The following is a 12,961-nucleotide window of genomic DNA, read 5'->3' on the forward strand; positions in this document are numbered from 1 at the left end:
TTTTTTTTTTTTTTTTTTTTGAGACAGAGTCTCGCTCTGTCGCCCAGGCTGGACAGTGGCACAATCTCTACTCACTGCAAGCTCCGCCTTCGTGTTCACACCATTCTCCTGCCTCAGCCTCCAGAGTAGCTGGGACTACAGGTGCCCACCACCACGCCTGGCTGATTTTTTGTATTTTTTTAGTAGAGACGGGGTTTCACTGTGTTAGCTGGGATGGTCTCGATCTCCTGACCTGGTGATCCTCTGTCCTCGGCCTCCCAAAGTGCTGGGATTACAGGCGTGGAGCCACCGCGCCCAGCCCAGATTACCAAGCTTTTAACCATAGTCAACTGCCTCTCTGAACCTCGGTTTCCTAATCTGCACCGTAAGTGCAAAATAACTCTCTTGTAGGGTTGGGAGGAGGAGCAGGGATCGCACAGTTACTGCTTCTAAAACTGGTCATTTATCGTTGCTGCTGATAGTGCTGCTATTATGTAACCTTAGTCAATTTCTAACAGGAAGGATGTACGCATACTTTCTTCTTTGCACTCATGTTTTTAGGAATAGAGCTAAGCCCTACTCAACTTAGGAAAGGCTGATTGTATCTCTAGTTTCAGCAGGGCCAATGAACGGGGTCAACTAGTGACTCAAGCACCCTATATGTGACCATCTGCAAGCCTGCCTAGAAATACAGACTCTCCAGTAACCTGCTTTCTTTGGTAAGATAATCAGTTCTTCCCTTTGGAGCTATGGGGAATTAGGCATGAAACTGGGACCATGGTCCAAGGTACATTCTGTGTCTTTTTGCTTCTTCCCACAAAGAGAAAATCTTTCCTGCTAGTGATTCTACCTGTCGTTCTTCCTGGGATTTTTCCAGTCAACTTAAGGGAGTTATCTGATCCTATAGCATCATACGACTTTTTTTTTTTTAGACGGAGTCTCACTCTGTCGCCAGGCTGGAGTGCAGTGGCACAATCTCAGCTCACTGCAACCTCCGCCTCCCGGGTTCAAGCAATTCTCCTGCCTCAGCCACCCGAAGTAGCTGGGACTATAGGTGTGCACCACCATGCCCAGCTAATTTCTGTATCTTTAGTAGAGACGAGGTTTCACCATGTTGGCCAGGATGGTCTCAATATCTTGACCTTGTCATCCGCCCGCCTCAGCCTCCCAAATTACTGGGATTACAGGTGCGAGCCACCGAGTATGGCCAGCATCATACGACTTCTTAAAGGCTACTGCTAACCAAGCATCTCAATGCAAAACACCTTGTCCAAAGCAGCAGTCTGTTTCAATGGCCCTGACTTTAGTAGCGGTCCCTTCCCAAACACTAACAACTAACTGAGAGCAGTGTTATAAAGCATCAGTGGCTACTTAACTGTAAGCTTAAAGGCTGGATGTGTAATTATTAAAGATATATGCTTACGTTACAGACATACTTTTAGACCACACAAAGAGTATGGAACAGTCGCCATCCAAAGCCTCCCAGGCACCAGGCGATGCTTGTGCAGAAAGGCCAGGACTGATCCAACAGCTTCTCATCTGCAGTGGACAATCTGCTGGTTGTCACCCAATTGTCTCTGTCCCCACAACATATGGGCAGTCAGAGGATGGACAAGGCTACATCTGGAGCTCCTTCTGCTCACTGCCCTGCAGCCCTGAAGGCTCCAAACCATGGCACATATGAGAAGTACTTAGTGTGCTCCACAGTTATTTAAATACCTCCCAGGCTAAAATATCCCAAGCAGCTTTTCTTAACATATGGACCCAGGTCTACGTGCATCAGAATCACCTGGGTGACTGATGAACATGCAAATTCTTGTGCATATTTGTCTTTTTATCGGTTTATTATTTGTCTCCCTTGATAGCATGGAAACCCTGGAGAGTAGAAGCTGTCTTGTTTACCCTGCTACCCCAGTTCCTGCAACACTGCTTGGCACATAGCAAGTGCTCAATAAATATTTGTGGGATGAATTAATTCCTGGGCCCTATGCTGACCTACTGAATCAAAATCCCTAAGAATGGGGCCATGTATTTTAAACCGGGACTTCGATGATTATTATGCTCACTAAATTTTAAGAACCAGCGTTCTAAGGTAATCCGGCCAATTCTAAGATAGAGAAAAAGATGGTAAGTTTCCTCCCCCAAGGCCTCCATATTCACTATCTGGTCAGACATTAAGTTAAACATATTAATAGCCTTGGGTTAAACTTTCCCTTCTAGCCATATTCCTCCAACAAATGTTTATCTACCACCTGCCATATGTCAGGCTCTGGGTCCTAAGTAGAGAAAACAAATATAGTTTTGGAAGGCAGAGTGCCCAGGAAAAACTAGAGCCACCCCCATTTCTTTCCAATCTGCCAGAGGTGAACACTTGGAGTTGATGGTTTGACAAGCCTACTCCCTCCTTCTGCCCAAAGTTCGCTGATACAGGAAAGAAACAGACTATATGTTCATTACTGTTTTCCCGGCAGGTTTGGATGACACCTCTGGTTCATGAAAGTCAGATGTGAGCTTAAAAGATTTATCTTATCTTAAAATAATCAAACCTTTCCAAACAGGTTTCCTATATGTTTGGCACCTTTGAGTTTGTTCTGGAAGCTTAGATTATATTTTTAGTTACTCCCTGGACTTTTACCAGTATTTGATCTTGGGCAGTCACTTCTCCTTTCAGGCTGTTGCCTTATTTGAAAAATGAGAAGGTTCGACTAGAATCAGGCATGTCTTGGAGCCCCTTCCAATGTGAATGCACTCTCATCTCTGACTCCTCAGTGCCATCTTACTGCCTTATACTTAAAAAAAGTTAAGTATGATATGATTTGATGAGCAAATAATGATTGTCAAGCTAGTCTACCCAAAATTCTCCCAGGCAAAGGTGTTTAGCTTGTGGTAAAGTTGGGTAAAATTCAAGATTTGCAAAAAAAAATTTCTAAGAGTTCTCACCGTCAGTTTTCTTGTTTACCTGCAAAAATACTACGGCAATTTTAATGTGCTTTAAACTTTATGTAAAAGATAAAGATAATACCCACACTTTCTCAGAAATTTAAACTTTTTATTTATATCAGGGCTGGAGCAAGGTGCTTTAGCACAGCCTGATCTGATCAGGTTGAAAATCACGCTTTAAGGGATGCCCCCAGGCAAAGTTATGAAGTGTAGGAAGATTTATAAGGAGTGAGAAGCTCTCTGTGTCCTTTCCTCAACCACATGACCCTCCCTTCCCTCCCCTCAGTCTCACAGAAGTTCCCCAAAGGTAGGCTGCCCTAATCTAAGTCCATAGTCTTTGCATCAAATGTAACTGTAATGCCCTTTTTTCCATTCCAGCCTGACAAACTAATCACTGGTAACTTGTCCATTACCATTGCCCAGGTAATTGTCTTTCTTTGGGAAACAGCTTCACCTAAATCAGTGATTCCCAATGCTTTGAGGTTTCATGTCTGCTTTATATTCCAATTATTTTGTCACGCCTCCTTTATTGGCCTGAAAAAAAGGGTCAAAAATATAACTTACCCTTCTCACTATATAATGCCCAAATTATTTTTTTAAATGAAGAAATGTGATAGAAGTAATTTGTAATAAATTAACTTATTTCAATATGTAAAACCTAAGCAAGACAGCACTAGAAGCTGTAATGAAGTCCAATGCTTGCCGTATGTCTAGACTCACAGGGAGAGTCACAAAAGTACTATGGAGTCAATGACAAATACCAAAAACCCCACTCACTGCTCACTATATGCCAATAGCATCCCACAACCATTGATTGTGATAATCACCTCTACCATCGGTTATTTTTCCAAAAAGCCTTTTAAAAACCTAGATCAATGACCCTGATGCAAAGTTGGCTATGTTAGCAACCTCCAGAGAGCTATTTTGACTTAAAGAATGTTTCTCTGGGCCAGGCACGGTGGCTTACGCCTGTAATCCCAGCACTTTGGGAGGCCGAGGCAGGCAGATCACAAGGTCAGGAGATCGAGACCATCCTCGCTAACACAGCGAAACCCCGTCTCTACTAAAAATACAAAAAATTAGCCAGGCATGGTGGCGGGCGCCTGTAGTCCCAGCTACTTGGGAGGCTGAGGCAGGAGAATGGCGTGAACCCGGGAGGCGGAGCTTGCAGTGAGCCGAGATTGTGCCACTGCACTCCAGCCTGGGCGACAGAGCCAGACTCTGTCTCAAAAAAAAAAAAAAAAGTTTCTCTGTCTCTCGTACCATGATTATTATAATATTAAGCAAAGCAGTATCTGTGTTTTTATTTTAGGAAAGAAGCATTTTTAGGGTTGAAAGGATGTTTGAAACTTGAGCCCATGAATTTTTGGCCTTCTTTACGCTTTTAGCACTTGGAATGTCATTAGGTAGCTATTTAACTTAGTATCTTCATCCAGATGTTTCAGAATGGATTTTTTCTTCCTGCTGTTTCATTGGTATGTGAAATTGCAGGTCGGTTTATTCAAAGGTTTGGAATAAAAAGGTTTCTCTGAACTATCCTTTCATTGCCAAACGTTTTGCTCCAAATCAGGCTTGTTTTAACTGAATTAAGAGGATGACTTAATAAGAAGCTTCTGTGCACAGCAGAGGGTCATGGTAATCGTTCTAAAGGGAACAACACAATACGGTCACAAGTCTGCAAAACGTGCCAGAAATGATAGTCATGCCTCATCCAGGCAAGTAAATGCATCCTTCCTGGAAGCAGTCAAGGAGTTGTTTTCTCCGAGTATTGTTATCAACAGTTTGGGGTTGGACTTTACCCTCCTGCGGCCACTTACGTTGTAAAGACGATGAAGCAAATTATTCAAAGCAAATCTATATTTCTTTTTCCTTCCAGAGGGAAAATGATTCCATCTGATCTTGAAAGAAGGATTCTTGAAGCCAAACAGAAAGTAAGTTTCTGCCGGGAGCTTTATCCAGCCCATGTTTCTATTTCCATCCACCGGAGAACAAAGTGTGTTTTGGTTTTATTTTAAAAAGAGGATCCAAGCCTCAATCTCCCAGGTTTAATGAGAACATAGAATTCTGCATCCAGTCACTATTTATTTCTCTGGGTTATAGGCTGTGCTTTAGAAAAGTTTAAATTGCTGAATAAATATTATATACAGAGATACAGTGAGCGTTTCCAAAGCATTTGTCTTCCTAGGTACTGAGGGTTGGCATGAAACACCCACACATTTGAAAGAATGTTTTCAGAGGCGGGGAAATAGCAGAATGCTAATGCAGTATGTGAGAGACCCTGGTGCGGTTCTTCAGAAGGGGCCAGTTTTTCCCGTGTAGGTGCATGCTGTTAGCATTGGCTCTCCAGACGTCTTATTTTGCAGGAAGCAATTTAGAACTCTTTTCAGAAGTAACAAGTTCTGAATGCCTGCCCAAGATTCCCAAAGCTCTAGAAAGTCATTTACAACCTGGGATGGCTCACAAATCAGAGAATTTGTTTCTAGAATTCTTTGTTTACCATTTGGTAGATATAACCTACAGTTTCTGATTTAATAACATACACATGCATTTTATCATTAGGAACTCAGAAATAATGATTTACGTTCATATGCTCTTTTTCGTTTGGTTTTGTTTTACTAAGTGGCAGGCAGCAGGAGAAGGTTTCTCTCCTTGTGCAAGTACTAGAACTACTTCTAGTAACATCAACTAGAAGATTAAACCTTTGCTGCCACCTAAAGACTGACACCATAACATCACGTTCTATAGACAGGACAGAGTCCTTATGGAATGAGGGACTATGGCGATCCTGTTTGTGGCATTCTCCTGCCTTCTTCCAGCCCGTTACTTCAATCAGTTTTCATTTAGCCATGGCTGGAGAGACTGAGGACTAGTTAGATGGATAAAAGTCATGGCGTATTATTTTAGCCGCTCCGTGCTGAAATGTGAAATAAATTATCTGGGCATTTTCCAAATAGAAATAATGGGCTGGTCAGAGCTACTTCTCTTCATTCTCCTGCCTACTCACTCTAGGGGATTTATGAAGTTCAGAGGCCTCGTTGTGAATAAGGAACACTTGAAAGTGAGCAAAGAGGGTTAAAAGGGCCAGAAAGTCTACCGGGAATATATACATGTCTCGGGGACGTCCCTGACAGCCTCTGGGTTCACTACAGCCTCTTCTGAGAATCAGAATGTCTGTTCTTTTAAGACACAGTCAGGTCCAACAGCATAGCCTAGAGAACTCAGATTCCAGAGAGTGAACATCAATTTGTCCCAGACCCCGGGGTGTCAATAACTCTGCTGCTGCTTCCTCAAATTCAGATGTGTCTGTTAGGGAGAGAATTTCCATTGCTTTGAATCAGCTTTTTAAAAGAACCCTTGACTCTGTTTTCCATGATTTGGGGCTTTCTCATTCGCACAGGGGTTTGTTCCTTTCCTCGTGAGTGCCACAGCTGGAACCACCGTGTACGGAGCATTTGACCCCCTCTTAGCTGTTGCTGACATTTGCAAAAAGTATAAGATCTGGATGCATGTGGATGTAAGTATCCCTTAGGGACTGGCCACTAAAACGTCCTTGCACGTTTTTCATTTGGGACACACAAAGGAAATTTGTTTTCTCTTTCTTTAACTTGGTCAGCTTATTTTCAGAGTGGTGATATTAAAGCTTTTAAAGCTGGATGAAGCAAATTAGCACACAACTCACACAGTACACACCATGCACCAGAAGCATCCCAAGGCTGATTATACCTTAATGTCCCCAACATGGTAATATTTGTATTTCTATGATCAGTACCCAAGCTGACCACTTTGTTCTCAATTCATTGAGCCATTGCATCCATGGAGGAATACAACCTACGCACACAGTCCTGCTCTTCCTCACTTACCAGAATGGTCAGAAGAGTAAAAAGGAGTTGCATTTATGTAGGAAACCCAGAGAATTAAAAACAAACAAAAACAAAAAACTGAAGCTCGAGTTAGATATTCCTGTATTTAGAGAGGAAAATAGGCTTGACAACTTCCTGGGAAATAAGGACCACCAAAGTTCTAATTTCGTAGCTTGGTCAGCTAAGAAGATAGATTATATTTGAAACGTTTTGACTTCAGGCCTTGTCACACTAAAAAATAATGAAGGTGTTCCCTCCAGAACATTTTCCAATGGAAAAAAATGTGTTAAGTTTTAGAAGGACCGAAGGGATTTAAGTTTAGATTAGTATTACTCAAAGTGTGGTTTGAAGATTAGCTACCACCTGCAAACTGTTAGTGATCCATATGAGATAAAGAATTTGTGCCAAACCATCATCAATCACAAACCATCGCTAATCACAAACCATCACAAACTAAGCGCAATGCTTGGTTCAGCTGATAATTTTTTCATTGCAAGACTTTCTCAGTGAAGGAACGCATAAGTTGATGTTCATTCGAGTGCAAGATCCTTATGTTGTCGTGGGCCAGCACTGCGTCTAACAATGATCTAGCCCTAGCTTAGATCATTCTGGCTTTATAATAATTATTCAGACCAAATTAATGCTCTTTTTTTTTTCTTTTTGAGACAGAGCCTTGCTCTGTTGCCCAGGCTGGAGTGCAGTGGCGTGATCTTAGCTCACTGCAACCTCCGCCTCCAGGGTTCAAGCAATTCTCCTGCCTCAGCTTCCTGAGTAGCTGGGATTACAGACGTGCGCACCCATGCCCAGCTAATTTTTGCAATTTTAGTAGAGACGGGATTTCTCCATATTGGCCAGGCTGCTCTCGAACTCCTGACCTCAGGTGATCCACCTGCCTTGGCCTCCCAAAATGCTGGGATTACAGGCAGGAGCCACCACACCTGGCCTCATTAATGCTCTTTTCTTTAGGAGCAGAAAATTTCCACAGGCTTAGCTGGGTGCATTTCCATTATTCCAGAGTATTCCTGCAGAGCAACCCAATGTTCTTTATCCTCCCTGATTCACAGTGTGAGTCGTTCATTAGGCTACCAGAGCCCCTTTCATTTTACACATGAGGACACTGAGAAAAGACTGAGCCATCCGATATCATTAGTGACCTGGGCCTCAGGACTGGAAACCCTGGTAGACCTTGCTGGCTGATTCAGGAAGAGGATTACCTGGCAACTTCAAAAACGAGAATGTCTGTGTGTCCTGAGCCAGCAGAAGCTATGGGTTGTTCTCTGGGCCTCCTACTTAAATTAGAACTAAGGAATCTTTTAACCAGTTTTATTAGCTTTTCTTTGAAACATACCAAGTTTACCACTTACTCTTGTTAGCTTTAACATTCATACATTCTATAAAGTAGAAAGAATCTTAAAATAGTACACGTTTGGAAAATCAGAAATTTTTCAAAGTGCAAAAGAACTGGGCCAGGTGCAGTGTCTCACGCCTGTAATCCCAGCACTTTGGGAGGCTGAGGCAGGTGGATTACCTGAAGTCAGAAGTTCGAGACCAGCCTGGCCAGCATGGTGAAACCTCGTCTCTACTAAAAATACAAAAATTAGCCAGGCATGGTGGTGGGTGCCTGTAATCCCAGCTACTTGGGAGGCTGAGGCAGGAGAATTGCTTGAACCCAGGAGGCAGAGGTTGCAGTGAGCCAAGATCTCACCATTGCACTCCAGCCTGGGCAACAAGAGCAAAACTCTGTCTCAAAAACAAAACAAAACAAAAAGAGGGCTGAACTTACAACAAAAGGTGGGGGGAAGCGATTATATCATAAAAGAATTTTATAATCCGTTTAAAATTATCCTAGAATTATTTGTACACACAGAGGAAAGAAAGTTAATATCTCCAAATGAATCTCCATCTCTGCATTCTATTTTTAAAGGAGATTACTACACCAATTCAAATCTTCAACCTTGATCAAGTACAAATTGTTAAGACGTGTTCTAACTGCTCAGCTAATTAACTGGTATGAATCTTCCCTGCTTGTGAATTTTGGACACAGAAATTATCCAAAATCACACATCAGTGAAAGAGTTATGAAGCCACTTCTTATTTCTGGAATCATTTAGACTTGTCAAAAGAGTTTTCCCTGCAACTTGGAAGCTGTTTAATGGCCCTCCTGCCCATCTTCTCTGCCTTACACTGTGGGGACCACAGGGTTTCTCATTCTGAGAACATGACTTCATGAGGACTAATGGTGCTGGTGATAGGTTTGGGAGAGGGTCTTTCTCTCTCTTCTGCGGACCAGGAGCTATGCCTCCAAGGTGGCTCCTTACACCCATATAAATGTGGGATGGAATCTGAGACCTTAGAAGGGCCCTTCGGTGTAAACTCTGAAGGTTAGTGCCAGAAGGAGGTGGTCAACTTCCTAAGTGGCCTGGGGTCAAGATCATTTTCACCTAGAAAGACACCAGACTATAGAAATCTAGGCAATGACAAACTGCTACCATTTTCCTCATATGATCTTTTTTCAGGCAGCTTGGGGTGGGGGATTACTGATGTCCCGAAAACACAAGTGGAAACTGAGTGGCGTGGAGAGGTATGTTGCATTTTTCTTATTAACAACATAAAGTGTTAAAAGCTAACTGTGAAACACAAATTACAGTCAATTTCCAGGAACTTTTGGAATACTGAGTGAACTCACTCTATTCAGTGCTTGTGTTCCTTGCCTTATGTGGTATTACACTCATGAATGTGGGTAAACAACAGAAAAATCAAATATGTAAATATTATGTGTAAACAACAGAAAAATCAGAATACACATCAAGCGACCCAGGTAGAATGTCTTTCAGACATAGAGATTCCTATCTAGGGTCTATTCCTGGGATCCCTGAACCAACCACAAAAATTGTTTAAAACCTACAGGCAGCCCACGTTTTTCTAGGGAGAAGATTTATAGCTTTCATGTTTCATAAAAGGATAATATCCACTGCTTAAAAAAAAAACCAAATAATTTTGCAAAGCAAATAAGCACCTTGTAACTTATCAATGTTGAAAGTTTGGGTTTGGGGTCTAAGATGGCCAGTTCACTTAAAGTGAAACTTACTAGCAATAGCCTCATCTCATGGTTTCATTCCCGTAATAACCTTTCTCTGACACAGCTCCGACTGATGCTGCAAAGCACCTTTTATTTAGAGCCTACGCAGAAGACTGTTGAGAAAAGCTGAAAAACACAAAGGCAGTGACATCTGATTAGCATAAAGCACATTCAGGTCCAAAGAAAAGAGAAAAACAGAATGCAAAATACAGGCTCTGGTTCTGAACCACATGCAAGGGGAGCCCAGTTCTCTCATCACAACATGGCAGGTCAGACACAGTGGTGAGCTCTGGCACTCCAAGCGACCAAGAAAGCCTGAATTCATCAGAGGCTGCCAAATGCTCACCATCCCCTGCCAAGTCGCCAGATGCTGCCCAGCAAAAGCATCACACTGGCTCTGCCACTAGATATCTTGGCACAGTTTCTGTTCCAGGACAAGGAGAGATGCTGATGGAACACAGAGGCACTTGTGAGCCCTGGGCATGTGGGAGACCCAGGCCAGAGTGGCTGTGCAGAGGGTGCGATCTGACACCCAGGCCCAAAATACACAGAGAACCCGTGAGTGTGGAAAGAGAGGGGTATGGTTACTGGGCTGGAGTCAAGAGCATCCCACCAAATTAATGGAAAGAAGGCAAAAAAGAGTTGGGATACACCAGCTAAGGCCCATGTCAGAAGGGTCACTGTCCCTGAGTCTGATGGCTGGGGTCAGAGCCTGGCCTGAGCACAGCGGTGTTAAGGCACCTGGAGCCACCCAAGCTCTGATTGCAGGGCCCCATTTAGATGCCAGTGGATGAGGGCAGGTGTGTCTCCCTCCCAGGGTCAGCCAGTGCCAGGCCTCTGCTCTTGGACCCTTGGGGCTTCTCTCAGGCCTAATCCCTTTCCATCTTGAAGATCTGCAAGAAAGCAGAAGCTTAAGGAAGAGGCAATGAAGTAAACAGGAGAGACAATAAAAGAGAGAGAGAGAACAACTTGGAAGGTGCCTGCTCACACGATCAGAACAATAATTAAATTCATGTGCTTTCAAGAGAGGTGGCCTATATACAGTACTTTTTCTTCTGTGAGTTTCTGACTGGCACAAAAAGTCTGTTACTTTACCTTTGATGCCACTTGCAACTGTAAGTGCTGAAAGTCCTGGCACATCCTCCACTTAAAAACTCACTAAATTACCTACCCTGAGCCTTAGAAAAATAAACACCCACACGATTCTGTACCAAAGACTATTATTTGAGAACAAAGCTTAGAACGTTCATCAGGGAACACAGAGTTTCCTCTTATTGCCACAATTCTTGAAACTGTACTGTAACTAAACTTTTCAAATGGAATAACCATATATGAAGTCCTAAAAATGAGGGGGCTGCTGGTGTTCCACTCTGAGCAGAATCCCCTTTAGCCACCCATTTAACCGAGGATACCCCTCTCTCACTGACTTATTAGCAAAAGGCATACTTTCTAAGTGAATACAGTTGGAAGACCAGTGGAAACCACATAATGTGTATGGCCACAAGTTTAGGAAAGAAATGTGTCTCACTTAGGGAATGACATTTTTCCAAGCTCCGCAAACCAAAGTTTAGAACTCACCCTAAAAGTAGAAGAAATCCGTAGTCAATTCTTGTCCCCAAATCCAGAGGATCCTTAGTAGTCACAGAGGATCCTGAATGCCATTCTCATACAAAATGGCACAAGGGGGCCGGGCACGGTGCTTGTAATCCCAGGACTTTGGGAGGCAGAGGTGGAAGGATCATTGAGGCCAGTTCAAGACCCTTCTGGGTAACAGAGTGAGACTCCATCTCTACAAAAAGAATTTTTTTTTTTAAATTAGCCTGGCATGGTGGCACTCATGGCTGTGGTCCTAGCTACTCAGGAGACTGAGTGAGGCAGGAGGATCACTGGAGTCCAGGAATTCAAGGCTACAGTGAGCTATGATGGCACCACTGCACTCCAGCCTGGGCAACAGAGACCCCATCTCTAAAAAAATAAAAATAAAAATAAACAAATAAATAAAATGGCACAAACACCTGGAGCCCTTTCTGGCATCCCCTTCAAGAACCAACCAAATTCTCAGAAAACAGCTCTCTTCCTTGCTAGCACTGTCAGAATGTCGAGAGATGGTGCCGCTGAGAGGGCACACCGCAAACCCTGAGACTCCAGAGCATGACTCTGTGCATTGTATTTTTATTTATTTTTATTTTTATTTATTTATTTTTGAGATGGAGTCTCACTCTGTCACCCAGGCTGGAGTGTGGCAGCGCAATCTTGCCTCACTGCAACCTCTGCCTCCCGGGTTCAAGCAATTCTCCTGCCTCAACCTCCTGAGTAGCTGGGGTTACAGGTATGCGCCACCATGCCTGGCCAATTTGTTTGTTTGTATTTTTAGTAGAGATGGGGTTTCACCATTTTGGCCAGGCTGGTCTTGAACTCCTGACCTCAAGTGATGTGCTCGCCTCGGCCTCCCAAAATGCTAGTATTACAGGCTAGTGCACCGCGCCGGCTTCTGTGCATCAGACTGACTCGTCTTTAGTCTCTCCTGCCCACAGGCTGCTGCTTACCGCAATCATCCTCTGATGTGTTCCACTCTCAAGGCTTTAAGTCGCAGCTGAAGGTGCTGGTACAGTTTCTGCTGCATCACCAGTTGCTCTCACTCCTGCCCTGAGAGCCAGGTGTTCAGGATTTAATTCGATCATTGCTGAACCTCTGTCATAGGCAAGCCACAGCACAACGCACTGCATGGGTGCAAAGACGAGTATGATATAAAGCCTATCTTCAAGGAGTTCAGAATCTAGTGGGGAAGATTGTCAATGAACAGTGGATTAAAATTCAAGGCAAGGAAGTAAAGGCTGGAGAGACAGACATGGGAGCTGATTGGAGAGCACAGAGAAAGGAATGTTTCCTTCTGTGATTACAGGGAGCTTTCACCAAGCAGGGCAACATTGTAGCTCAGCATCATAGCATACAGGGTACTTCATCGGGCAGAAATGGAAAAGGGCATTCAGGCTGAAGAGACACACAAGTGTGAAAGTGCACAGTGTGTTGGAGAAAGTTCAAACCCGTTTGGTTGGAGGATGCCATGGTTTAACAGCTATGGCCAGGTCATGGGTGGAAAGTG

At 43.5% G+C, this 12,961-nt stretch overlaps 1 protein-coding gene across 1 annotated transcript in view; it reads left to right on the forward strand.

Annotated features, from left to right (window-relative positions):
* The window catches only part of GAD2 (glutamate decarboxylase 2), an 88,064-nt gene that overhangs the window by 47,844 nt on the left and 27,259 nt on the right, over positions 1 to 12,961 (forward strand). Inside the window, exons 9-11 of the mRNA XM_009458100.5 lie at positions 4,796 to 4,850; positions 6,317 to 6,433; positions 9,296 to 9,360. Coding sequence (XP_009456375.1) covers positions 4,796 to 4,850; positions 6,317 to 6,433; positions 9,296 to 9,360 — 237 coding nt within the window. The remainder of the gene's footprint in view (positions 1 to 4,795; positions 4,851 to 6,316; positions 6,434 to 9,295; positions 9,361 to 12,961) is intronic.

The sequence above is a fragment of the Pan troglodytes genome, chromosome 8, assembly GCF_028858775.2.
Source record: "Pan troglodytes isolate AG18354 chromosome 8, NHGRI_mPanTro3-v2.0_pri, whole genome shotgun sequence".
In the NCBI taxonomy this organism is placed as follows: domain Eukaryota; kingdom Metazoa; phylum Chordata; class Mammalia; order Primates; family Hominidae; genus Pan; species Pan troglodytes.